The sequence below is a fragment of the Orbicella franksi genome, chromosome 1 (genome assembly GCF_964199315.1).
Source record: "Orbicella franksi chromosome 1, jaOrbFran1.1, whole genome shotgun sequence".
Classification (NCBI taxonomy): Eukaryota; Metazoa; Cnidaria; class Anthozoa; order Scleractinia; family Merulinidae; genus Orbicella; species Orbicella franksi.
The window spans coordinates 34,282,288-34,308,672 of NC_138145.1; the positions used below are offsets into that span (position 1 = coordinate 34,282,288).

At 39.9% G+C, this 26,385-nt stretch overlaps 4 protein-coding genes across 6 annotated transcripts in view; all 4 read right to left on the minus strand.

Annotated features, from left to right (window-relative positions):
• The window catches only part of LOC145460697 (cation channel sperm-associated protein 2-like), a 260,280-nt gene that overhangs the window by 65,038 nt on the left and 168,857 nt on the right, over nt 1-26,385 (minus strand). The window lies entirely within an intron of this gene.
• On the minus strand, nt 61-8,239 carry LOC145460207 (molybdopterin synthase catalytic subunit-like). 3 transcript variants are annotated; one of them, XM_081444960.1, is made up of 6 exons: nt 8,109-8,239; nt 2,476-2,609; nt 1,894-1,917; nt 1,396-1,522; nt 728-851; nt 61-607 (listed from the first exon to the last, which is right to left on the minus strand). In XM_081444960.1, exons 1-6 carry the CDS (start codon nt 8,120-8,122, stop codon nt 515-517), a joined length of 516 nt encoding a protein of 171 aa, XP_081301086.1. In that variant the 5' UTR covers nt 8,123-8,239; the 3' UTR covers nt 61-514. The 3 variants fall into 3 exon arrangements, with proteins under 3 accessions (XP_081301086.1, XP_081301094.1, XP_081301078.1); XM_081444968.1 differs by lacking the exon at nt 8,109-8,239 and adding an exon at nt 4,512-4,588; XM_081444952.1 differs by lacking the exon at nt 8,109-8,239 and having other exon boundaries at nt 2,476-4,481.
• Nucleotides 8,124-9,299, minus strand: LOC145460227 (molybdopterin synthase sulfur carrier subunit-like). The gene is made up of 3 exons (XM_081444978.1): nt 9,152-9,299; nt 8,438-8,559; nt 8,124-8,247 (listed from the first exon to the last, which is right to left on the minus strand). Exons 1-3 carry the CDS (start codon nt 9,188-9,190, stop codon nt 8,124-8,126), a joined length of 285 nt encoding a protein of 94 aa, XP_081301104.1. The 5' UTR covers nt 9,191-9,299.
• On the minus strand, nt 18,115-19,409 carry LOC145494384 (uncharacterized). The gene is made up of 2 exons (XM_081473875.1): nt 19,327-19,409; nt 18,115-18,955 (listed from the first exon to the last, which is right to left on the minus strand). Exons 1-2 carry the CDS (start codon nt 19,407-19,409, stop codon nt 18,115-18,117), a joined length of 924 nt encoding a protein of 307 aa, XP_081330001.1.

The following is a 26,385-nucleotide window of genomic DNA, read 5'->3' on the forward strand; positions in this document are numbered from 1 at the left end:
TCTCAATTAAATGCCTTTCTTGGTTCTCTTTTCTTGGAATGGTGGATTATAAATTACAATTTATTACTATATACTTTACATTATAGCACACTTGTATACTTAAATAGCTATACTCTCCTCTGTTGGTTATTGATACAAATATAATAAAGAGTGTTAAACATCGCAGCACACAACAAAAAAAAAATTCTTATAAAATACAAGGTTACTCCAGGGCACCTGTAACAAATGACCTGTTTGAAAGCTATTTTGTACCTGTGTACAGACAGAAATCTAAGTGTGGGGTTGGTAGACAAAACTAATGAAGACAACTGCCTATCTTGCAAATCACATGACTTTACTCTTTACGACTCAGGCTCCAGGGACACATGAAAAAACATTTACACTTTTTTTTGTTCCTTAACTAGTGAAACAACAATATTTAAAAATCTCTAGAATCACAACATGATTAAAGCAAAGCACATTCACTAATCCGTAGATTAAAGTTCAAGTTCTATATACAGTGAAAAGGTTTATTCTAAACAGTGGACTGCTTGGGTGATCCACCTCTTTTAGTCCAGAAACATTCTGAATTCTCTTTCCAGTTGGGCTCCCCTTGTTCATAAACTTCCTGTACAGAACAGAAAATTGACAAAAGAAATTTGTAAATTATCCTGGCTGGTGATTGACAAAGTAACAAGCTCCCATATCAAACTGATTAAAATGACATCAGAAAATTTAATATTTATACCTTCTTCCATATCGGAACTGTTGCCTTTAAAGTGTCTATACAGTACTGTACAGCTTCCAGCGAATTCTTTCTGTGGGCAGACGACACTGCAATAATCACACTTGCTTCACCAATGGGGACCACTCTGCAAAAAGAGTAACATTAGTTTTATTACAGCTTCCATGTTAATTATTTCCGGGTCAACAGATGGGTGTGAACACACCATAAAACCTTTGTAGAGCAACCTTCAGATAAAACCTGACTTTTGGGCCATTCAAATGAAAGCCATTGAGCAGGTGTGTGACCAGTTTATAATCTGTACAAAGTAGCCTGTGTAGCAAGTGTTCCTGTATAAAGAGCTTTTCCGCATTCTGACCACGCATAAATTGGAACGAGAGCAAAAATTTGATGAAGCGAGTTTTTGCTCTCACTCCAATTTATCTGCGTCCAGAATGTGGAAAAGCTCTTTGTATGGGTACGCTTGCTACGCAGGCTATCTACAAAGTGGTTTCAACGTTGGTGTGTGCATGATACCCTAGTGTGGTGAATGAAATGATAGTTACTGAGTATGTTGCCATTTGTTTGATAGTTTTGTTAGTTCCTTTCCATCAGGTGGAGGAAAGGGCCAGTCGCTTAATAAGCAAACATTAATTGTGGGGCTTTTAGATGTGTCCAAAGGTTAAACTCACCCAATTCTATGAAAGATGGCTATTTTTATTACGTCCCACTTTTCTCGCACTTGTTTACAAATCTTGCGCATCTCTGATCTGGCCATTGGCATGTATGCCTCATATTCTAGACGGACTACTGTTTTTCCTAAAAATAAATTATAATGAATTCAAATAAAATCATTTCACAACAAAATTAAAACAATTACAGTAAGCAATAGTAAGATTCAGTGGCTTAGCTATCTTCACTGCCAACCAAGGGCTCCTAATCAGTGGTGGTCTAGATCACACTGGCCAATAATACAGCATTTAACACTTAACTCAAAAATTAAGAAATAAACATTGATCAGGAAATACTTAATGTCTAATAATTTCTATGACCCTCTGACAATGATGATGCTGATGATGGTGATGATGGGGGCAGCAACAGAACTGACAATGATGGCATGGGTGCAAAAATGTGGTGAAATTATTTACTAAAGCCCTGTCGCTTTGATTAGCAAGAACATCACTTCTTACCTTCAAAATTATCTCTTGTTGTTCCTATGAAGGAATGCAAAGAATGTTTAAGCAGTGGATATGAACTGGATTAGTAGTCTGACTAGGTAAGTTCAAAGGGCCAATAACTGAACTCAACCAATCAGATTGCTCTATTAACAACATCTTCAAAAAAAGAGCAAAAAGACAGTTGGAAAGAAAAGGCAACATCACATGGTTAACCAAGTTTGCTCATGACTATACTGAGAGAATTTGTCACTTGGTCTTTTTCTGTAGTGATCATGCTACACTTGGCCTGTACTATCAGGACCTTGGGCTCACATTCCCTAGTACAGTGGAACCCCGTTAATACAGACACCAAAGGGACATGATAAACTGTCCGCATTATCCGGGTGTCCGTATTAAGCAGGCTAATTTAAGAGAAAATACATGAGCTTTTTAGTTGTCAGGACAAAGAAAACTGTCCGTTAGAAGCAGGTGTCCGTATTAAGCGGGTGTCCGTAGAGTGGGGTTTCACTGTACAGCCTTTGCACTTGGTTATAAGGTACTATATAATTTTTATGTACCTCTCAGTGTTAAACTACAGGTAATAGAATTAATTACCTACAAACAATGAGATTGCTCCTGCGCTAGGTGCACCAACAATGTCAGTGACTTGATCAACATGAAGATGATCTGGAGTGATAACAATTGTATCATCAGCCATGTGTAAACTGGGTGTCTTGTTCTTACATGTACTGCAAAAAGAAGGGCAGAACAGCACATTTAACCAAGTCATTTCTTTTTAACAACAAAATGTTGGTTGGAGCCATGTTGTGTCATGTGACACAGGTTGGCAAGGCCATCTATCATGCTTCAGTCAATAGTCTCTCTTCAGTTCTGCAGGTCGAAAACGAACAAACTCACACCTTATGCCTATAAACCAGAATCTCACATCAAAAAAAAAAAATTGAGCTAATACAGTCTTAACTAACACACTTTCAAAAATTTTGTATAAATTTAACTAAGCTCTACCTAATCAGGAGAAAGAAATCTCCGTGCAAATGATTGTAGACCTGCCCCAACACTCTGATTTTTAAGGGAAATGTCTGTTGATGGTGTTATGCTTGGGGAAACACTGCCCGACTGGAAATATTCAAAACCCATTTGGAAATCTTCAAAAATACTAGCACAGTCTCCCTTCATTGATAAAAATCTAATGTCCTAGATTTTGAAAAAGTTGGGAGGTGTAGTATTATATAATCTTTGCCTTTCAGTTTAAAGGACCCTACTCAGCCTCTGCTATTTTCAATGCCATCCAAATTATTGACATTACATGGTGAAACGCAATCTTATTGCTTTACTGTAAGTAACTATGCTTAATTATCTTCTGAAGATTCACAGTGATTTCCTTTGTTTTGGCTTGCTCCACATAACATATAGTAGTCAAACTCTTGCATGTAAATAAAAACAAAGGTGTGGCTGACTAAGGCCCTTTAAGGCCTAGAATTTTTCCTTCTTCCTAATAATTATTTTACCCCTATTGGTGGTTATATGCCAGTAGCTTCTTTTTAAAAGACAAAGAAACACTATAACATGATGTGTCGGCATCATCTTGTCGTCATTGTCAAATGCAGATTAAAATAAATTTGATAATGGTGACAAGATGATGCTATCTATATCTTCTTTAGCTTCTTTTTGTAGTGATTAATAATCAAAAAGGTTTCTGGAGGACGAGGCTTCCTCACTTCCATACAAAAACCTTCTAATTTTTGCAAATGTTCAAATCGTCATTAAATCTCAACATTTCATGGCATTGGTCCGAAAATCAGTTCCAGTTCTGAAACTCATTTAGCTGTAGCTAAAAGTTTAGAAATTATCTGTCATGTTGACCGACCATTGCAAAAGGCCTGTTAAAAAGGTTATTGAAATACATGTAGAGATATGAAGCATTGGAGCTGTAAAATACATTCGGGAATATTGGGACTAATTTACTGAACTATGGGCTTAACTATATAAGGATTATTTTCTAGTTCTGTGAAACATACAAATATGCATGTCTGGTCTAGAATGCAGTTTATAACTGAATTTGTAGTTTAAGTTTCTTCCGCATGGATTCATGATTCAAAACCAACTTGGTGAAAGTATTTAGTCAGAGAATTTATAAAATGCCTAATGAAATCAAGGAACTGTTTTCCTATCATTTAATAAGCCAATATTTATCGCTGACCAGTCACCTAGTCAATATTACAAAAGATCCCTGTCTGTTTACTGTTACCCATTCTCAGTGCTTTTAAACCAAGCTAGATGAACAAAGTTCAAAGCAAAGGAAAAGGATAACATTTAATATCCTTTTAAAACTGGAAGTATATAACTGAGACTGTTAGAAATGTCTGTAATATAAAGTACTCGGTAATGACAAAATATTTCAAAATATAAATATAAGTAATCTCTTAGATGATAGTGTGTTTTAGTCAGTGGGAAGGTTTCCTTCTTAAACATAGGAATAAATTGATTCATAAATTCAGAATCATTATGTTATGTTTGAAAAAAATGTAGATAAAATTGTATTATCAGAATAGTATAAATCTGTGCTTGAAAATAAAACACATACTTAGGATAAATAATCGAATGTGTTTTCTATATCCTTACAACCTTACCTCATCTTTATAAAAACAAAATATATTCCAATAGGAACCTAACACAAGGGGCTTCCCGGCTGTTACAATGCAAAAACGTTTTTTTTTTTCCAAGAAAGCGTTTCTTTTAGCATTAACTAACAAAGTGTCCATACACTGTTTTTCCACTGATACATACATAAATGTTCACCCTGCTTAAGGAGAACATTAATTTTATGAAGAATAACATACATTCATGTATGTAGGTGAACATGTATTACCAAGTCTGATATAAGCGGCTTCACATAAGTAATTTTCAACTGATTTATTCAAGGATAACAATTATCATAAAAAGTGACATTCATCAAACAAGTTCTTTGAACACGTTTGGGTCACTGTAGAAACTTTAGAAGAAAGCAAATAATAAAAGTAAACTTGAAAGCTGTCTTTACATTGTTGCCTGTTTAAAACTTCCTATATAGGAACACCTTTTTGTAGAAAAAAATAAACAAAACAAAAAATGTTTGTTCACCCTGTAGTTTTATTTCTTGTGATATGCTAATAAAACAAAAAGATAAATTTTGTGATTCTAGAAATGCAATTTAAGTATGCTCCAGTTGGTTAGACGGGACTGGACATGGGTTCATTATCTGCAGTCATTGAAGCAAAAATATATACTATTTTTGATGTTGAAATGAGGTACATTTTGATTAGAGCAAGTTAAGAAAACATATTTAATATTTAAGTAAACACATTTTCAGGTAAAATTTACTGAGGAGAATTGGTGCATCCATAACAAGACAATGCATTATGTTGGTCTATGTTTAAAGTTGAAATCATTTAATATCAAGTCCAATATCACAAAAGACATCAATGCTTTAGAAATTAGCATTTTCTCAAGTGAAGGCTGGGTAAATGGATTTAGAAAATGTGCTGTTTTGAATGTGAACATTTTCTTGAAACCTACAATTCACAAAACTGTAATTAAACATGAGAAACTATTGTTGCATGGAGCCATGTATTACCATGCTAAAGATTCAACTCATTAAAAATTTTGTCTAGTGAGGAGTTACTCAGGCTTATGTGTTATTTAAAAGTTACAATATAAAATGAAAAATGAATTTTAGAACGAAAACCTCAATTCTATCTTAAAAAATGTCCACAATTATCCATTAAAATTCCAAAAAAATTGAAAATATCTCCATTTTTAACATTGTTATATTTCTTAATTTTTTTACTGCAGTTAAGTCATATTGAAGTAGACATCATTAAAATGACAAAAGCCAGTGTCGTTTCAGGTTAATGATCAATCCAAACAGTATTCTCTTCAACTGTGACTAAAATAACAGCTTTAACCAGTTAAGGCAGTTGATTTTGTTTAAAATAAACAGCTAGTTTTATCTCAACAGGAAAATTGTCCTTGACTAGAAGTGCTATCTGTTCACTAATGGAAAAATTATGGTAGCTGCAGAGCTTTATGTGTTTTACAATAACAACTGCCAATGATTTGAAAGTCTACAATACATTTTCTTCCCAAAATGTAGATAACCACAATCACCATTATATTATTGCTGCAACACACATCATTCAGTGGCAAGTAATGAAGCTTTGCGCATAAAGAAACAAATTGGATTCAAAAGGTTAAATTCACAAAGCAGCAATTCCAAGCTCAAACCTATGAGTTCTGTCACAGGTTTTGCACATTTCATTAGTGTTGCATAATATTATACAGCCTTTTGTTGTTTACTAGTTTTGTCAGTGATTATTTTGGCACTGGCCAGCTCAATCAGATTTGTATAATTATGTAGAAAAGGTTCTACCACACACTTTTAAGCTGTAGTTACACTAACCTGGTAAAACCTAGTACCCTGCTAAGTGTGCCAAAGTACAAATGTGGGACATTTTCTATTAACATTTCCACTCGGAGACAAGTAATGAACTATGAATGAACAGCACTGCCTACATATATATCAAGTACCAGTACTGCTCAGTCCACGCCACTTTCTACTTGAATGGTGAATCCCATATAAATGCAGCCACATTTTAGGCTTTTGTCTTCGCTCAAATGTTACAAGCTTAAAGCAGCTTAGACAGCAAAAGGGAATGGCTGCACACTGGGTTTTTCCTTCACAGGCACAATTAATGAAATTTTTTTGCGGCATATTAAATGGTGCAACACCCAAAACTGCTCAATAGATTTCATTTGAGTGGTTGCACAGAAGGTCTAAATCCAAAAAAATATAAAACCTCATTGCCCTGAGATATGAAATTATAACATAAAATAAGTTTGCCTTGGGTCATGAGTATTGTAACAAGAAAAATGTAGCCTTCTCAGTATTATTTCAAGATCATCAGGATATTTGAAGTTTCGTTTGTATCTCATAATGCATCTGATACTTCTCTCAAGTTGACAACGTTTTTTGCAGTTTATGATTGATGATCTCTTAAAAGTATTGCTTTCAGACAGGCAGGAAAAAATTTTGACCTAAATTTCTTTAGAAGAAAAACTTTTCTCTGCATGGTCAATTAAACCAGGCGGCAAAATCACCCTCACAGCCAGTCAATTTTCCTATTGCTGGCCCTTAATAAAACCCCTGAGGTTCATTCTGTCAGAAGAAACTTAATGACATAAAAAATGGCACAAAATATTGTCACATAGTTCAATATTAACTGCAAGTCAGGAAAGGATGTGCCATTTAAAAATTTTCTCAATTAAGTGCCCCCGAGCATGTATTTCAAACTTGCCTTCATTGATCTACCATTTATTTGACTTTTGCAGTACATTCGAGGCTGGAGTTTATTAGACTTTTCATTTATTATTTTGAGAGCTAAATGTCTTGTAATTATAGCTTACTAAGTTTATTATACCTTGAATACGAAATCCTTGAGGGTCTTATTTACAAATCTACCTGGGAGACATGGCATTTTCTCGGGACCTAGCGTTTAATACAGAGAAACTTTGGTATATTGATTATCTGCCTCTGTGTGTCCATCAAACATACTTTCTCACATTCCATGATATTATGCAAATCCCACAATTAAAGAATTAGACAGATGATTTCCAATTTCTAGATTAAAGAGTAGTGGACATATCTTGTATCGCGTTTCCCTTTCAAAGCTGATCGATCACCTGTGCTTATGATAGACAGCTGACAGTCAAGATCTGCTTGTTGATTATTCAGTCTACACAACCATATGTTGTAAGACAACTGACTTGTCTAAATTGGAAGTGATGAATAGCACCCCAATGTATGTTTTTCACCTGCTAAATGACATTGTCGATTATCTGCAAACTATTGGTCAAGAAATCAATTCCAATTTGTCAAGCACCTTTATAATTGTGTATTGCCTTTGATGTAATTTACAATAGCTAGTGCAGCTCTCTACTGATTAAGAGGGGATTTTGCCATTAAATTAAATTGCTCAGTCTAATAGGTCTTAAAATTGAAAATTTACAATATGGTATCATTCAGTTTACAATTATGCCCATTGTCAATTTGTGTGTTTTCGTATGGATTGCTGGCTGAAAGTTTTAATCACTTGTCCTTTAGTTTTGCCTCTTGTAAACTGCTGTTGATATAATTTTCCACTATATACGAAAGATAAATTACTCTCGTGTAATTTCAGTAATAAGCTAACCTGTCTTGTCTCATTTCAACCACCGCTGATTGGTGGAATTACTGCGACTTCTTCGCCTCCTTCAAAAGTAATCTCTGAATCCTTTTCGATGTAGCTCTGATTTACCGCGATCACAAGGTTTTCTTGAATAACTGCAAGGCTAACACAAAGATCGTGCACGCTTTGTAACGAAAGCAGAATGTGGCGCAACTACATTAACAGAAGGTTGTAAGTTGATGCATAAGCAACAAGAATAAAGATGTTTTCGAAATTTAATAATAAACTGACAGGAGGTTCGCAATCTGACCGCACTTGAATCAACAAGAACATTAATTTCACATCGAGCTTACCTCGGAAAATTGTTGAGAATGTAGTGGATCAGGTCTCTCCCTTTGATTCGCTTTCCAACCGATATTTGTGCTGAACGTTTTTCGACTAATTCGCGACTTTTAGCGAAGAACAAAACGGTGACCTGTGCAATGAGAAACAATGAACACACTTTTGAAGCTTCCAGTGTTACTATTTCGACTTATGCAAATACGCTAAATGTCAACAAATTTAATCCAAGTAGTTATCATTCGAAAGGCACTGATGTACACACGTACTCGTTCGGTATCAAAACGAGTAACGATCAGTTACAAAATAAAACCTTGTTTATGACGTGACAAATCATTGTAGCGGCAAATTCCTATTTTGTGAAGTTTCAGTAAAGATGAACTTGGAATTCACTATGGGATTAATTAACGATCAGATCGAGAACAAAACGTGTACATTCGTGATCACAATCATTCAATTCAACACGACCTCGATAGAAAGCGCAAGGCGAACTTCGCCTTTCTTCACAGCGGGGGATTTAGCGCAAGCTAAGCTTTCATTCACAATATTATTATCGTGTACACTTAACTAAGAATATTTGTATTTCCATAAAGCCACACATGATTACGTCTCCAAGGACTTATGAGTCCAATACATGTACTTTTAAGTCTTACACATACAGTGGAAATCTGTCCCCAGAAGCGCATGCTTTCACAGTACAATTCAACGAGAGAAATCTGTTTTCTTACCTCTACTTGCTGTGTGGTGTCATTATTAAAGTGATCCATCAATGATCTTCGTAAAAGATGAAATAGACAGCGTCCTGTTGGACTGATTATCTGTTATTAAAATTAGATGAAAATTAGTACAGCTTTTTATACATGTTGCAAAATTCTACCAGGCGTACAGATGACTGACGGACAACATTTTAAGGATGTTTTTGATTGGTTGGTTACTTGTATCCAATAAGATCTTTTGTAATAAAGATATGGAAAATGCTGGAAAAGGGCGGGAAGCCGGGGACCGAGCCAATAGGCCCTTTGCAGGATCCGGTCACATGGTACTGAATTAATTACGCCGGGACGCAAGTTACGCAGTGGGACTTCCAAAACAAAGGAAAGTCGGGCTGGACTGTACGAGTTCCTTTGTTTTGGAAGTCCCACTGCGTAACTTGCGTCCCAGCGTAATTAATTCCGTACCATGTGACCGGATCCTGCAAAGGGCCTATTTCGAAGTTATGTTGAGACAAACTGCATTCTCCTCTCTTTCGCATCTCATCGCAGGGCCAGGGTGCAGTTTATACGATGACGACTTTTACCGGCTATGAGACAATTCAAAGAACATCAGCGAAACAGCACTTGTCTTCACTTCTTGGTTTTTTAACCTAGACTACGAGTAGTCCCTCTTTCCCTTAGTCCGTCGTGCGTTTACGCGAAAGAAAGCTGCGAGAAAAAAATGGCTGCGCGAAACCATTTTTTCCTCGCAGTTTTCTTTCGCGTCACCCATGACGGACTAAGCGAAAGAGAGACTACTCGTAGTCTAGGTTAACCTCACATGGGTTAACATGGGTTTCGGCATTAGAACTTCGTATAACTTCTAAGCTGAAGCTTATATTTCGCTGTTAAGCTTATTTGGCTATCGCTTTCCAGTACTCTATGACATTTGAAATGTTTTATGTTTTTGGTCAAAGGCTTACAAAAAATGGAAAGGACTGGAATGTCAACACCTTCCAAGACCACAGCCTGGAAAAAAAGGTTTTTTTGAGCTTAATAAGAATGAGAATGAGAATGAGAATAAGAATAAGAATAAGAATAAGAATAGGAATAGGAATAGAAATAAGAATAGGTATCCATGGTATAGGAGTAGGAATAGAAATAAGAATAAGAATAAGAAAGTAATAATCAAAGTTTATGAGTGCGTTCGTTTTCTAGGTCTGTGATTAACTGAAATAACTGTCTGTTGCTGAAATCATTATCTTTGTGAACAGCTATCTTTATAGACAGATGTAACATAATGACAAAGTCCACTATTTTTCTGTAGATTACAGTCAAACCTCTAAAAAGCAGCCACTCTGGGGGGACGAGGCAACTGGCCGCTTCTTAAGCCCTGGCCAAACGGAGTCCAAAGTAGTCGCAAGAAGCCACAAGTTGAACTCGCGTAGAGACTTGCGTTGGGTGGCCAAACGGACTCGCAAGTTTCCTCGCAAGTACACGCAGGTCGCAAAAAAAAAAAAAAAACACTTCAAGGCAGACATATCCTGTATTTCACCGGCTAATAATAGGTTAATGGACGTCACTCAACTTGCGTTGACTAGGGTTGGGTGGCCAAACGGTGAAAAACTTGCGTCGACTTGCGTGCAAATTTGATCTCGACCAAACGGAGTCGCAAGTAGACGCAAGTTGAGAACTTGCTTCAACTTGCGATTCCGTTTGGCCAGGGCTTTTGAGGTATAAAACAAAACAAAATCACCCTTGGGACGGCAAGAAGCTGACCGCGGCCGCTTAATAGAGGTGGCCGTTGAATATAGGTTTTTATTACAGTGTATAGCTGACAATTTTCCCCGGGATTTTGGCTGCTGGCGGCCAAATAATAGTTGGTCGCTTAATAGAGGTTCGGCTCTATTTTGATTTCCTTGCGTTATTGTTGACACGTTGCGTGACGGCTCCAGTTTCGGTAAGTCACAAGTTTAATAGAACATTTGCCTTCAAAATTCATGCTAAAATCTCATTTTTACTTTTACTGGCAATTTTTAAGCATAAAGGCTAATTTTTAAAAGTACACTTGTGTTACATCTAGTATTCTAAGCTGAAAGCACAAATATCAGCTAGCATTTGCACTCATGTGCCGGTTTATCCGTGGTTTATCGTAAACAAACTCTGTGCAACTAACGACGGATTCGAATATTTCCGCTGATGAATAGAAATAGTCAGCATTTACATTACTGTGCCTTAAGGTCCGGTAATACGGGCAGCATTTTCTTCAACTTGTCTCGCAACATTGTTGCATTGCAAGTTGAAATCCTCTGTTGCGCGTATTACCACGTTTGTGACCAACTTGTCTCGCAGCAAAATACAGTGTTGCAAGTTGAGGCAACATGTTGCGCAAAGTAGACTCGAGTTCTACTTTCTGCAACAAATTTTCGTTTTGCTGCTCCTATTACCACTGAAGCTACAACTTGTCTCGCAACAAATTTGAATTCAACGCTTCTAATTGGCTGTCACGAAGCGCGGGAAATAAAAAAAAAACATGGCGGACGGTGAAGACGAGCCTGAATTCGAGGTAGACCAGTAACTCTCGGAAAGTCATAATTTGCCCTGTACAAAGACCTCGAGGGCTATCATAGTCTTTGGGACACCTCGTTTGTCCCTTCAAAGCAAGCAGCAAAAAAGACAAAAGGCTTGGAAGAACTGTCGCAAAAATACAACTTTTCGCCTAGCTTCATACTGAGAAAACTTCGCTGGCACTGAAAATTAAGACTAAAATGATGGCCAGAAGTCGAAGTGGAAGTTCGTCGAAACGCTAAATTATATGAAAGAAGGAGCCATCTTTATTTACACACGATTGACCAATTATACGTGTAGAATTCCGCAGACTTGCATCCATAAGCAGGCTTCAGCAAAAGGTCAACATTCATGTCCCCCAGAATAATTAAATCACATCTATCAAGGATCAAAGTAGGCATACAGTTTTCGAGGTTGGAAATAAACTTGGTGAAATCAGCATTAGGTGCACGATATAAACAACAAATGAGAGTCGGCTTACATTTGGCGCGATTAAGTTCGATCCAGAGACATTCATTTTCACCAATATTTAAGTCGTTCCGTACGCGAAACGGTAGACCATCTCTCACGTAGATAGCAACACCTCCGCCTGATTTTGACCCTTCTCTATCCCGACGAACCAATGTACTTTGCTGCCAGACAAGTTGGTCACAAACGTGGTAATACGTGCAACACATGGTTTCAACTTGCAATACAACAATGTTGCGAGACAAGCTGAAGAAAAATGTTGCCCGTATTACCGGACCTTTAGTTCTGGCTTACTCTTACAGATCTTGGCTTCAGAGTACTCTTCCATCGATTCAATTTTGAGCTTCGTTGGATAATGAACTATTTTTGGCCACTGGAACTAAGTAATTAAAGTCAATATAATTTGTTTAATGTACTCAAAATATAGCCGTTCCCACGATTAAAATCACAATGCAAGGCGATTCGAAGTCCTGGTCGTGAACAGAATAAATAGTTGTTGTCCCAGTTATGTAACGAAAGCACGTCATGTCGCATCCTGACAAAAGAGGCCACTCACGGTCCAGAATCAAACAACAAACAAGCGATCGCGAACGATCTAAAAAGCAAATCATCTTGTTTACATGTGCTTTGCGATGATGTTATTTGTTTTTGCCGGGCCAAACAATATTACTCTAGTCTGCATTGGGACTGCATTCCCTTTTTTGTCGAATGCAATCAGAGTGAAAAACCAATTCGAAGAAGATTCCAAAACGTCGAAAACAGCGAAAGAAGCCACAAAAGAGAACAAGAATGACGTAGCAAATGGACACGAAATGTACAGCACATGGTTTGGCGATGATGTCATTCGTTTTTGCCCCTGCTGCGGGGCGGCCAAATCGGTGTTGCAAGATCTAAGGAGAACCGTCCCATGAAACTTGACTCAAGTCTGCATTAGGACTGCGTTCTACGAACGCAATAATAACAATAACAACGACAACGACAACGACAACGACAACGACAACGACAACGACAACGACAACGACAATGACAATAATGAAAATCAGAATAAGAATAAGAATGATAATATGCTCCTGTAATAATAAATAGTATTTTTATAGGGCCTATCCAAGTGTGATCTAGGTGCGTTACAAGTTATAAAATACAAATAGAATAATATTAAAAAATAAAATAAAACAAGTTATGTTATTTGTTTGTTTGTACAGTGGAACCCCGTTAATATGGACATCAAGGGGACATGCCAAAATGTCCGTATTAACGGGGTGTCCGTATTAACCGGGGTCCTCGGAAAAAAGTCACGGACACGTGTTTTATCGATACAAACACTAAGGCCGACACTTGTACGACAACAAAACGTTTTAATAGTACTGTAAATTACAAATCATTAACTGTATCACTCTCGGACTAAAATAAATTTTATGTTGTACAGACTGTTCTTGAAATCAGTTGAAAAAGTCCATGACGTTACTTTACACAAGGAATATAGCAGAGTACTTTAGCAGCATTAAAATGGTGTTTAGCTTCTTCTGCAACTGGAACTGTAACAAGTTTAACTTTTCAAGATAAGTTTAAATTTTGTCTACTCTTCTTAAACTCCTCAGCAGACTCGTTCACTCATTCAAAGAAGTCTGTGACTTTTCGTTGTACTGACGCATTTAGTTTTCGATTCAGCCAGATGTACAGAATGTTAGACACCTTGGAAAGGTTATTCGCTGCTGCCGTAAGGTTTTCATTTGTTAGATATTCCGTCACGTCCTCTAGCATTGCCATGGCTTCCTTCATTGACTTGACTTTGGGTTCCTTCGGCTGGGCATTGGCCTCAATAATATCATCGTCACTGTCATCGTCTTGTGAATTCTGGGAGGTGCATGTCGATAGACTAGAGAAAAATTCCTCTTCCCAATTAGCACTCAGCTCTTTGCACGTTGGCAGAATGGAAGTTGCTTCTAAGGCATCGACTGCTGAAGGTATATCTGAACCAGACCCGGAACTCGCATCACACAACAATGAATTCACCTACACCAATTCGCCTGATTCTAGGTCCTCGAATGGATCAAATTCGCGGTGTTCCGCAGGAAATGAAACGAGAGAGCCGTCTGCTGAAAGAAAACCTGCCTTAACAAAGCATTTCTTGATGGTTGATTCTGACACGTTTTCCCATGCCTGGGCAGCCCACCTTATGGCTTGTAGTAAATCCACAGACTTGCACACTTCAGTGGCAGAGTTGCAATCATCTGTTTTGCTGACGACATGTGTCAGCGTCAGTTTCATGTATTTCAGCTTAAATGTTTGGATAATTCCAAGATCAAGAGGCTGGAGTCTGGATGTACAATTTGGTGGAAAAGACACAACCTTGATGTGGTCGTATTTGCCTTTCATATCTGGAGGATGGCAAGGGACATTGTCCAGAAATAAATAACATTTCTTCGCTCTCGTGCTAATTTCCTGTTAAGCTTGGATAGTACGTCATCAAGGATGTTAAAATCCATCCAGGCTTTTGGCTGACTGAAGTATGAGCAAGGTAGTTGAGACGTATCCCCGATTGCTTTAAAGCAATGCGGGCTTTTTGACTTGCCAGTGACAATTGGTTTTTCGCTACCATCCGCTGCATTAACAAAAAATGCGCACGTCACTCTTTCTTTGGACTTTTTCCCTCCAGTGCTGTAATATTCTAGAGCCAATAAACCAGCCAAAACTCGGGAACGCAACTCCATTTTTTTTCAAGCGACTGACAACGTGTTTCATCCGACCGAACGATTGGAAAACTACTGGAGGAGCGGTTACACAGCTCACATTCTACACTCCCCCACTAAGCCATGAAAACTAGTGCAATAAATCAACGACAAAACTTAGCTTGCAGTTCTTAAGTGTCTCTGTCCTAATAACCTAAAAAGTCACTTAATGACAAAATCAGCCAAGTATCGAGGCGCGTGTCTGTTCCTAGTAGGGTAACGCTTCTCTGGAATGCCTTGGGTAGTTGATTGCACAGGAACAGCTGGCTCCCTTTGGGTTTCTTCCCACTGCAATTCTGGCTGTTCAACTGCCGGCGATGCTGGAATTGGGTCTGCTGGACCCTCTTGATCAGCAATAGGCGCTTGGGGAATGCAGGATCGCTGTATAAGGTGGTCTTGGTGACGTCTCAAGAGTCGGCCATCTTCTAGCTGAACTGCGAAGGAAGTTGGACCCGTTGACTCTTTCAAGATTCCAGGTAACCACCTTGGTCCTCTTCGGAAGTTGCTTGCGTAAACTGCTTCCCCTTCCTGCATGGTGCGTTCCTTAGCGTGCCAGTCATGTGCCTGTTTCTGAGAAGCTTGGCTTTGTGGCACTTTCCTTCCGATTTCCGGGTAGACTAGGTCTAGTCTTGATCTGGGTTTCCTTCCTAGAAGTAATTCTGCAGGGGACACTCCTGTTGAAGTCTGTGGGGTGATTCTGTAACGAGCTAGAAATTCTGGAACTCGTGCCTCCACACTTCCTCCACTCATCGTCTTCATTCCCTCCTTGAATGTTTGTACCGCTCTCTCAGCCAGTCCGTTAGACGCTGGGTGGTAGGGTGCTGTTCTGATGTGACGGATCCCGTTCTGTTTGAGGAAATCTCCAAACTCTTTGCTCGCGAAGTTGCTGCCATTGTCTGTGACGACAATTTCCGGTAGGCCATGTGTCGCGAAAGCGATTCTCAATTTCTCAATGGTAGCACTTGAAGTTGATGTATTCATTGGAAACGCCTCCATCCACTTAGAGTGGGCATCCATCACAATGAGAAACATTTTTCCAAGGAACGGACCCGCATAGTCTAGGTGGAGTCGAACCCAGGGTTTATGAGGCCATTCAACAACAACAACAACAACAACAGTTTATTTCTACTACTGTAAACAACTAAAAGAATTTACAAGATTGTAATTATAAATAAATAAATAAACAGTACAGTACATACAGTAGTGGGACACCCAAAATAACTAAAAAGCTAAACTAGTTGGGTGACCGTAATTATAATAATTAAAAATGTAAGAGTCAGGAAAGAGGCACAACAAATACATTGGTACACATAAGATTGGAATAATTCCCAGGGATGTAGAGGGGCTTCTGGCGGTGACTTCCTGTTTTCCTGGGAGGGACTGCACTGGTGAACCTTCTGCTCTAAGTCTGCATCCATTTTTGGCCACCACACATAACTTCTCGCCAACGCCTTCATACGGCAAATTCCAGGGTGTGTCTCGTGTAACTCTTCTACCACTCTTGCTCTTTCCTTAGGGGGGACCACTACTCGATTGCCCCACAGCAAACATCCATCTTGAACACTTAATTCATCTTTCCTAGTGAAGTAGGACTACAATGCTTCATCTGAGTTGTGATTAGGCCAACCATGCTGAACGAACTTGATTACTTGTGACAGTATTGGATAACATCTGATTCCGGTTCTGATCTCATTCACACTCACTGGTGTTGAATTGAGGAGTTCCATTGCAAACACAGTTTCTGCAGACAAAGGTGTAGTTGAAGGACTAACCGGCAAGGGTAGTCGGCTGAGGGCATCAGCATTGGCATGTTCTGGTCCTGGTTTGTACTCAATGGAGTAGTTGTATGCAGCTAGAGTCAAGGCCCAACGCTGAATTCTAGCTGCTGCCATAGGGGGTGTGGCCTTCTTCTCATTGAACAATGATTCCAATGGTTTGTGATCAGTCACTAGACTAAAATGTCTGCCGTAAATGTACTGGTGAAATTTCTTCACACCAAATACCAGGGAAAGTGCTTCTCTCTCAAGATTGGTATAATTTCTTTCTGCATTGGACGGTGTACTGGAAGCATATTCGATTGGATGTTCTGAGCCATCATCCATTCGATGTGAGAGAACAGCTCCCAAGCCATATTGTGAGGCGTCGCATGCCAAGGTTAACTTCTTCTGACTTCTGGAAAGCCTGCATCTGCTCTTTACCCCAATGCCAGCGGGTTTCTTTACGTAGTAAATCATGCAATGGAGCCAACACGCTCGACAGGTTAGGCAGGAATTTCTGGTAGTAGTTAATCATGCCTAGGTACGATTTCAGTTCCGACACATTCTTGGGTGCTGGTGCATTGGTGATCACTTCGACCTTGTCATCCAATGGTTGAATACCTTCTTTGCTGACCTTGTGACCCAGGTAGGTTACTTGAGGTTCCATGAACACACACTTGTTTTTCCGAAGTCGCAAACCAGCACTTGCTAGTCGTTTCAAGACTTCTTCCAGGTTGTTTAAGTGATCTTCATCGCAGGCTCCGGACACTAGGATGTCATCCACCCGGACAATTACATAAGGAATGTTCTGCAGTAGATTCTCCATGTTCCGCTGAAATATTTCTGGTGCTGACGATATCCCGTAGGGTAGGCGGTTGTACTGGAACAACCCCTTGTGTGTGTTAATGGTGGTGTACTGTTTAGATTCAGCATCCAGAAGAAGCTGCTGGTAGGCGAGGCTCATGTCCAACTTCGTGAATTTTTCACCTCCTCCTAGTGTCGCCAGGAGGTCTTCAACCTTCGGGATAGGATAACTGTCCAGTTTTGAAACTTGATTGACAGTTGTTTTGTAGTCTCCGCAGATGCGAATTGAATCGTCTGGTTTCAGAATAGGTACAATGGGAGCAGCCCATTCCGAGAACTGAACCGGTTCAATCGTTCCCTCATCTTGTAGCCTCTTGAGTTCAGACTCAATCTTCCCTGTCATAGCATATAGCACTGGTCTCGCCTTCAAGAATTTTGGTTGTGCCTCTGATTCCACATGAATTTTCGCCTTTGGGCCCTTGAAGGTCCCAAGTCCTTCTCTAAACACTTCTGAGTACCGGTCAAACAATTTTTCAAGTGAAGACCCTTGGTTGTTTTTGACAACTTGCATTTTGAACAACTCCTTCCAGTTGAGTGTCAGAACTCTCAACCAGTCCCTTCCCAGTAAGTTAGGCCCAGATCCTTCCACCACGAGTGTTTGCAGTTCCACTTCTTATTTCTCATACTTCACAATAACATTCAAAGTTCCTATGACCTTGACTAATTCACCTGTGTACGTTCGGAGCTTCACTTTAGCAGTTTCCAATCGCTTTCGGTTCTTCACCAGATTCCCTGCAATAATTCTCTTGTAGGTTCCTTCGTTGATGATCGTAGCAGCGGCGCCAGTGTCCACTTCCATGCTCGTCTGAACTCCGTTTAGCTGTAGCTCGACTCGCAACGGTTCTCTCTCCGCGGCGTTTATGTGAAACATCGTGTATTCTTCGCATTCTTCCTCACCCGACTCGTCTGTTGCCTCCAGGTGATGTGTATTTCCAAATTTGCCGCTCTTTCGAAACTCAGGTTTACGCTTACCGAGACATTGGCTTGCCTTGTGACCTTTCTTACGGCATTTGTAGCACTCTTCGTCTTTATACCTGCACTTATCAGGATCGTGGAATTGTCCTCCACAACGATAACATTCTTTTGTCGGCCTTTTTGGATCCCTTGGTGGCTGTTTCGGTGGGTCTTGGGTCACGCGGTGAACTTGCGATTCTTCGGGTTTCTCACTCAGATTTCCAGCAATCAGATCCCGTGTATTCCTGTCGGCAATTTCCATCGCGGTGGCTAATTCCATCGCCTTCTTGAACTCTAGTTGACTTTCAGCAAGCAATCTCCGCTGTATCCGTTCGTCGTTCAATCCGCAAACCAGTCGATCACGCAGCGTTTTCTCCAGTTGGTCGCCAAAGTCGCAGTGCTCCGATAAATTCCTCAGTTCGGCGACATACTGTTGTATTGTTTCTCCCTGCTGACGAAAGCGGCTGTTAAACTTGAAGCGATACACGATAGATGATGGTCTAGGATTCAAATGATTCTTTACCAAATTAACCAGCTCTACGAACGACTTGTCGGTAGGCTTCCTTGTATTAACCAAATTCCTGATGAGCAGAACCGCCCGTTTCTTGTTGTTGTCCGTAATCTCATTCGCCGCGAAATACTGCTCGAGCCGTTCGGTGTACTCAATGCAGCTGTCGTTCTCGTTGTATTACTCGATTTTCCCGATCAATGCCATGGTTTTGTCCGTACCTCGTCGCCAGTGTAATATTCTAGAGCCAATAAACCAGCCAAAATTCGAGAACGCAACTCTATTTTTTTTCAAGCGACTGACAACGTGTTTCATCCGACCGAACGATCGGAAAACTACTGGAGGAGCGGTTACACACCTCACAACATTCTACAAGTGCACTGCTTTGATGCCTCGGCTAGAGATCTGTTTGGAAGTGCTCGAAAAAATTGCCCTGTCTCATCCATGTTAAGACGTTCTCTGGGGAGTAGCCGCTCAAGATAGTCGGTAGCCGCTCTTTCCAAGATGTTACAGTTTCTTCACTAACACCACCTGCTCACCACTTATAACTTTGCTTGTAATGTTGTACCTTTTCTTAAATCTGTCCAGCCATCCATTAGATGCTTTGAATGTCGAGTCACCGAGCTCTTCACTCGCTCGTTTGGCTTTTTCTTGCAGCATTGGCCCGGTAACTGGAATGTTCTTGGTTCTTGCTTTTTGGTACCACTCGTACGTTGCCTCGTCTACATTTTTCAACGGCGATGCTCTAGCCCGTTTAGAATGTGCATTCTTGTTCGCGCTGTAATCTTCCAATATTTCAAACCTCTTCGCTAAAATAGACTGAATTTGCGATTTGCCGCAATCAAACTTCCCAGCAATTGCTCGCACACTAGCATTTGGGTTTTCCTTTTTGTACTCAATGACCTGAACCTTTTCAGAAGCAGTTAAATCTCTTCTTTTGCGCTTAGCTGAAGGATGTGAAGCCATGATTGATGATCCGATGAATGTGGCGGCACGCTACCTTGTTCACTCACGTTGACTTGTGGAGACTGACAAGCTGTCACATACAACCGCAAGCCGCAACTCAAAAGAAATACAAAGGTACTTTCAGGTCTAATTACACTTCACATTACAGAATTCGACAAAGCATCACGTGTGGGGACTGAAAAGTATGTGTGACCACCGAATATTGAAAATTTCTTCCTGGATAAGAGAATTTCATGTTTACAAGGACTGGTGGACTCCTACAGGCGGTGAAATTTTGCCTTTGCGACCAGAGCCGGAAAATGGTGAGGACAAAAACGCAGTCGCCGTGCTAAAGGAAAGTCGAGTTATCGGCCACATTCCATATCACCTCGCAAACACCAAAAACCGCACTGGTATAGTCACCCATTTTATTTCAAAGCCCACTAATCGTGGATCAGTTGAAGTATGTGGAAACGCAGTTAATCGGGGTGGAGGCCTTCGTATGGAAATACCGTGTGTTTATATTTTTGATGATCCTAGGAAGCACGTGGATATACTTGAACAATTAATAGACGTTGGCAACAACCCAGCAATACGAACGGAGGCCGATGCTGATAGTGGCAAGCATAAGACGTCAAAGAGGAAGAAGGCTACAAGCAAGGACTGTAGCAAAAGACCAAGAAAGTTAAACTTTTGTGTAAACGTATCAGGCAGAAAACTTTATATAAGGACTGCAGACTGGGTAATGCACCGGAAGAAAGAACTGGTCAAATGCGTCACGCTATTTTGACCAGGGTGCAAAATATCTAATTAGCACATAATCATGACAATGACAATAGACACTGCACAGATACAAACAGTGTCCGTAAAGCGGGGTTGACGATGTATAAGAGTTTGTCGCTCGGGACACAGAAAAGTGTCCGTTGTCCGTGTTAACGGGTGTCCGTAATAAGCGGGTTAATTTTAGAAAAAATATATGAGCTTTTCGTCGGGGAAAACGAAACTGTCCGTAATATCGGTTGTCCGTATTAAGCGGGTGTCCGTAGAGCGGGGTTCCACTGTACTAAATCTACCTCAAAATGCTAAGGCCGTTAAAATCTAATTGTGTCCTTAATTTGATTCCATTGTCACTTGTGTCTTTGGAGATATATCTAATAGATTGTTTTAACCAGTAAAGGTCTTTGATCCAGTCCTTAAACTGCTTGAGGAGGGAGATAAACTTGATGAACTCGATAAGCTTAATCAACTTCTTTATTTTAAAAATGGTCCTGTAACCAGGTGGTTGATTCATGATTGAAAAACGTTACTCTGGCTTAAAAATGTAAAAATGTTAGTAAAAATTCTTTTTGTAAAAGTCCCAACGTTTCGGCTAAAACTTCAGCCTTCATCAGGGGAAAGTGACAAGGAATTTGTTGAAATCGCACGTTCTTATACTATGCAAATCGGCAAATCGGAGCTAATTATGTTCAGTCCCGTAGGGCTAAATTTAAAAATTCGTACGGCAAACGCATACCATTAACACGATTCAGCGGATTCCTACAAGTGTTAATTTCTCATGCTCCTAAAATACGTCTGTTGCGCCAATTTGTGCTTGTACGTAAGATCTTTGAAGATTCCCAGTCCGTAGAGCGGGGTTCCATTGTATTTATTTGCTTGAAATGTTTTATGCTCGACTGTCCAAAAAAAAGAACGAGAAAAATGAGTGCGGCATGTGCCTCGGTTTGCCTGCCTCTAGGTACGGCCCAGCCTTCAGTTAGATTCAATTTGATTAATTATGCCAAATCTGCAATTTAAATTTGACAAATAGAGTAGCTATTTTTTTGAAAATTTCACTCCTTCGCTCCTTGCTTTACTCCTGTACTCCTTCCTTTGCTTTTTGTTAGACTGTGTGTACATCCACTGACCAGCACGTCCTGCAAAAGGAGCATTTTAAGGGAAAGCGGGGGAGGGGAGGGGGGGAAGGGAGGAAGTGTAAATCCCCCTTTCTTACCCAGTTTTTTGTTAAATCCCATTTCCCAGCTGATTTTTTGCCTGAATCCCAGTCCCATTTCAATTTTTTTGTTTGTGATTTCTAATGCCAGCGATCCAATTTTCATTTTCCTATTTAAAAAAGCAGGCAAATCCCAGTTCCCTTTTTACTCTTTCAGACCCCTCCTACTGACCTCATGCTTTGGTCATGCTATAGTAACATCTTACGTGACTTCCCATGCAGTCACATTATTTTACTCTCTAAAATCCCCCAAAAGGAGAGAAAGGAAGAACAAAAAAAAAACTGTCAGTGTTTCTTTGGAATTGTAGAAGTTCAGCTTATAGCACAAACTATTCTATAATAACTTTATTTCCTCTCCATAGAGCTGTTGTTTTTCTTCCCATCTTTGCCTGAGTGGACGTAACAGTCTCTGTGTCTGGAAGTGGCCACAGATCAATAGGAGAGTGGGTAACATTGCTGAAAACGTTCACTGTAAGATATTTTCAGGCATATGCACTGTATGATGTATTTTAATACCACTTGCTAGCTTCTTAAAGATAATGGTATAATTTAGATTTTCTTTGGTACAGATTTGTTTTGACCGATATTAAGCTCAATTCACCATATACATGTAACACTGAAATTGTATAGTTATCTCATTTAATCGGCTTAATACCTGCACACAATAATTCAATGGCAGTTTTTGCTTGAATTTTGGGCAGAAAGATTGTGTGACGAGCCATAAGACGTCTATGTTGGAGGCTGCTTAGACTTCTACTTTGTGCTCCATATTTTGGAATTTCATCCAAGCAAAACATAAATGTCACTCTGGCTGTGATGACTTAACCAATGTTTCGCTTAGAGATGCCCCCTCTCCAGCTCCGGCATAAAGCATCAGCATATGTTTATTCGAGGACATATAAAGGGTTTCAGTAGCCCAACAGCACGCCCCTACCCAAAGAGTTATACTGCCCTTGCAAATCAGCAGGTGACCAGTTACTTTATGCATGCTGGGTGCGGCGGGCAACTACTTTAACCCAGCAACAGTCGGAATGAAATGACATAAACTCGCCTTTAATTATAGTAGATATACCAAAGCTGATCCAAGAGCTTTTTACAGAACGGGAATAAAGAAAACTGCGTTAGCAGCAACCTCAGTCCCCAAACCATACCGATAGTGCACTCTGTACATGAGAAGTGACAAATCTTTCCCCTTTTCTGCCCTCGTGGGACCGTACTTTTCTTCGAATATGGACGGGCAAAACTATTATTTATTCTTTTTCAAGGACTATAACCCTATTTCTACCTCAAGGAACGGCATCAGCTGCAAACGTTTCCTTTATGTGGTCTCTTTTGTTACTGATAGTTTTAAGCTTCGATCGTCTTTAAATAAAGAAAGCTTCTAAAAATGCATGGTCTTTAATAATGAACCTTATCTCGGAAACGAGCACGGCGACCCCCATTTTGTTTCCTTCTTGTACTCTTGTCACTTGCGGCATGACAAGTTTCAAAAAAATCTGTACGTGGGAACATTTTGGACGCGAACGTCCTGAAAACAAAAAATGTTTTCCAAGGCGAAGTGCGAAGGTTTTATTCCAAAGCGGAAGGTTGTTGATGTCTGCGCGACGCGACGCGCAAGGGTAGGGTAGATCTCATGCTGCAAAGCTAGCGCTAGATGCGCACGTCGGGCTTGCGCTTTAGCACGTGCGTCTTACTGGAAAATACCCAGCGCTCTCAGGTCAGCTGGATTTAGTTAAACCTCCGCTAACGTACACCTAGCACTGGGCGGTGCGCGTTGTCCCTTCGCCTTCAGCCGTTATGTAAAAGTTTTCATTTTAACCTAAGTTTGATCTGGATGGAAATGTGCGTGTAGGTGAAACATATTTTCGTATGAATGGTTTCGTACGAAGACTCGTTTTTTCATAGAGTTTCTCGGAAACTCGAAAACGGCCTATGGTTTTGCTCATTAGAGAAACGATTTATTATTACCATAGGCTCCTGTTATTACTTAAAGTTTATTATTACCGTAAAATACCCATTTTTGCAAATCTGTGTGCAGTGTTCACGACGTTTCCGATTTTTTTTTCATCCAATCTAAACATTTAGCGAACAGCACCCGTGAACACCCATGCCTTGTTCAATGAGCTTACGTCATCATGTTGCTTGGCAACTTTGTCAACTAAAACCGCGGGCTCAATCAATTTTCAGGGACTTCCCTCTCGTACCCAGAATCCATCTGCTCGTCACCAGATGGAGGCCTGGTCACCATCCGTTGAGCAAGAAACACGCGATAAGCCGTTTTTGCGTTCGCAAAACGCAGTTCGTAATCTTGGGTACCCTGTAGTTTCAAGGTGACCAATTTTGACATTTTTTCGTCGAACGTCTGCATTTTCTGTGCCATTTTGAATGACGTCATTCGTCATATGCGCAAAGACTATCGCGCACCTCGTGGTTTTCGTTGTAGTCTGAGCAAGTCTAAAAATCGTAAAGCGGATATCTAAAGACTACCTCGTGGTTTATAGTTTATCTTATATATTCACGACTTTGAATCGCCATGGCTTGGGATGTTTAACGTGGGAACAGCTATATTTCATTGACTGTAGTTTGATTTCATTTGTTGATTAGTTCCAGTCGAATATTGTCAGGAATCGGTGGAAAAGTACTCTGAAGGCAAGATCCAGGCAGTCATTTGCATCTCATTGAATTTGAACGGTGAGATAAAAAATGGCCGCGCGAAATCCTGGGGTGAGGAGCGCGCGGCCATTTTTTTCTTGCGGTTTTCTTTCGCGTCACACACGACGGACTAAGCGAAAGAGGGACTACTCGTAGTGTAGTTTCTATATGCTTCGTTCTTACTAGAAGCGAAAATCGCTCCTTCGAATCAGTCGCACGGAGCTTGTTTATGATAATCGAGTTCGTGATTGCAAATGTTTGCTTACATTTGTGCTTCCAGCTTAGAATAATGTACGTAAAAAATATACTTTTAGAAATTACCTTTTACGCTTAAACATTACCAGTCAATGTGAAAATATTAAGCACGAAATTAGAAGGCCTATGTAAATATTTTTGTGAGTCTACGAAAACAGGCGCCGGCACGCAACGTATCGAACAAATCGCATTTTATACAGCGGACCTCTTCACTGACTTCACTGGTATAGATTATGACACTATGATATATCTGTCTGTAAAACCTCGGTTGTTGATGAAAAATGTCGATTTTAGCAGACAGAAGCTGACAGTCAGCTAGTGAACTCAAAAGGTATACATATTAAAGTGAAGGCGTCGAACGCACTCATAATCTTTGATTACTACTAGTTAATATACTAAAATTCTAACTTGGCTCCGGGGCTTGGGGGAATAAAACAAAACAAATCGCATCGAGGCTGAGAAATGAATAATTGATTTCTTTTGTTTTGTTCCCCCAAGCCTCGGAACCATGTTAGAATTTCAATATATCGAAAATCTCCTATTGGCGGAATGTTGGCCTCTCCTAGGAGATTGGTCCTTGAACTGATTAGCAAATTTCAAATAGCTCCGAACTGACTATCAAACACGTTCGTTGTACTACTGAACGCCATCTTGATTATTAGTTTGGACCAGTTGCCTAAGAGCAAGCCTCCTGTTTTTGAAATATTGCACGGAGTAATAAGTCTTGCAGACATGCAAACGGCATCAATAACAGTAATCTGATCTAGCGTAAATGAACTGTTGAAGAAAAATGATCTTTTAAAAGCTCCCCTTCCCTAAAGTTTAACAGCTGCTTATCGGCTGTGTGAGGACTTTGTCAACGCCGTAAAATTTCGCTTATCTCCCCCCGCCACCCCCCCTCATCATGACGATAGACCCATGTGCCAAGGTAAAACCATTCTAAGTAATATCCCACCCTCCAAATTTCCCCATTAACCCACTAATTTAGGTCCTCGCATAAAACTGTACAAAAAATTCGACTTGGCAACAAGTTATTTTCCAAGTATTGATTGCAGATGAAATATTTTTATCACAGTGGTTATGTAACAAGATGGTCTCGACTGGCCTTTAAAGTAATTTTCTTTTCAGCTCCGGCATTTCCAAGTGATCTCTATTCCGCCTAAGTCCCACTTGTGGGCCCGCCAAAAACCCCTTACGAAGTTTTGCAAGGCCAGTGCTTATCACCAGAAATCCGGTTATTCCTGCCATGTTCAGTGCCATGATTTCCTTTCGGTTCATGCGGAAGGATAACTACATTCAGCTTTCTAGTTCTCCAAAATAAGATTTTCGTGGTTGAATGAAAATACAGCCACAAGGCTCACAGACGAAGTACTTTTAGTCTCTTGTACAACTGATATAATTTGGATTTTCATGAGCTTTCGGTCAGAAATACTTTACCTTCATCGAGAGAGTGGATTATTGATTTATTGTTTCAAAGTGTCATTGAATAAGTTTCAAAATCAAGAGAGCCACAATTTCAATAAAATTACCAAAAGGTAATTAACTTGACAAGTAAATATTTTATGAAATTCTAGGACTTG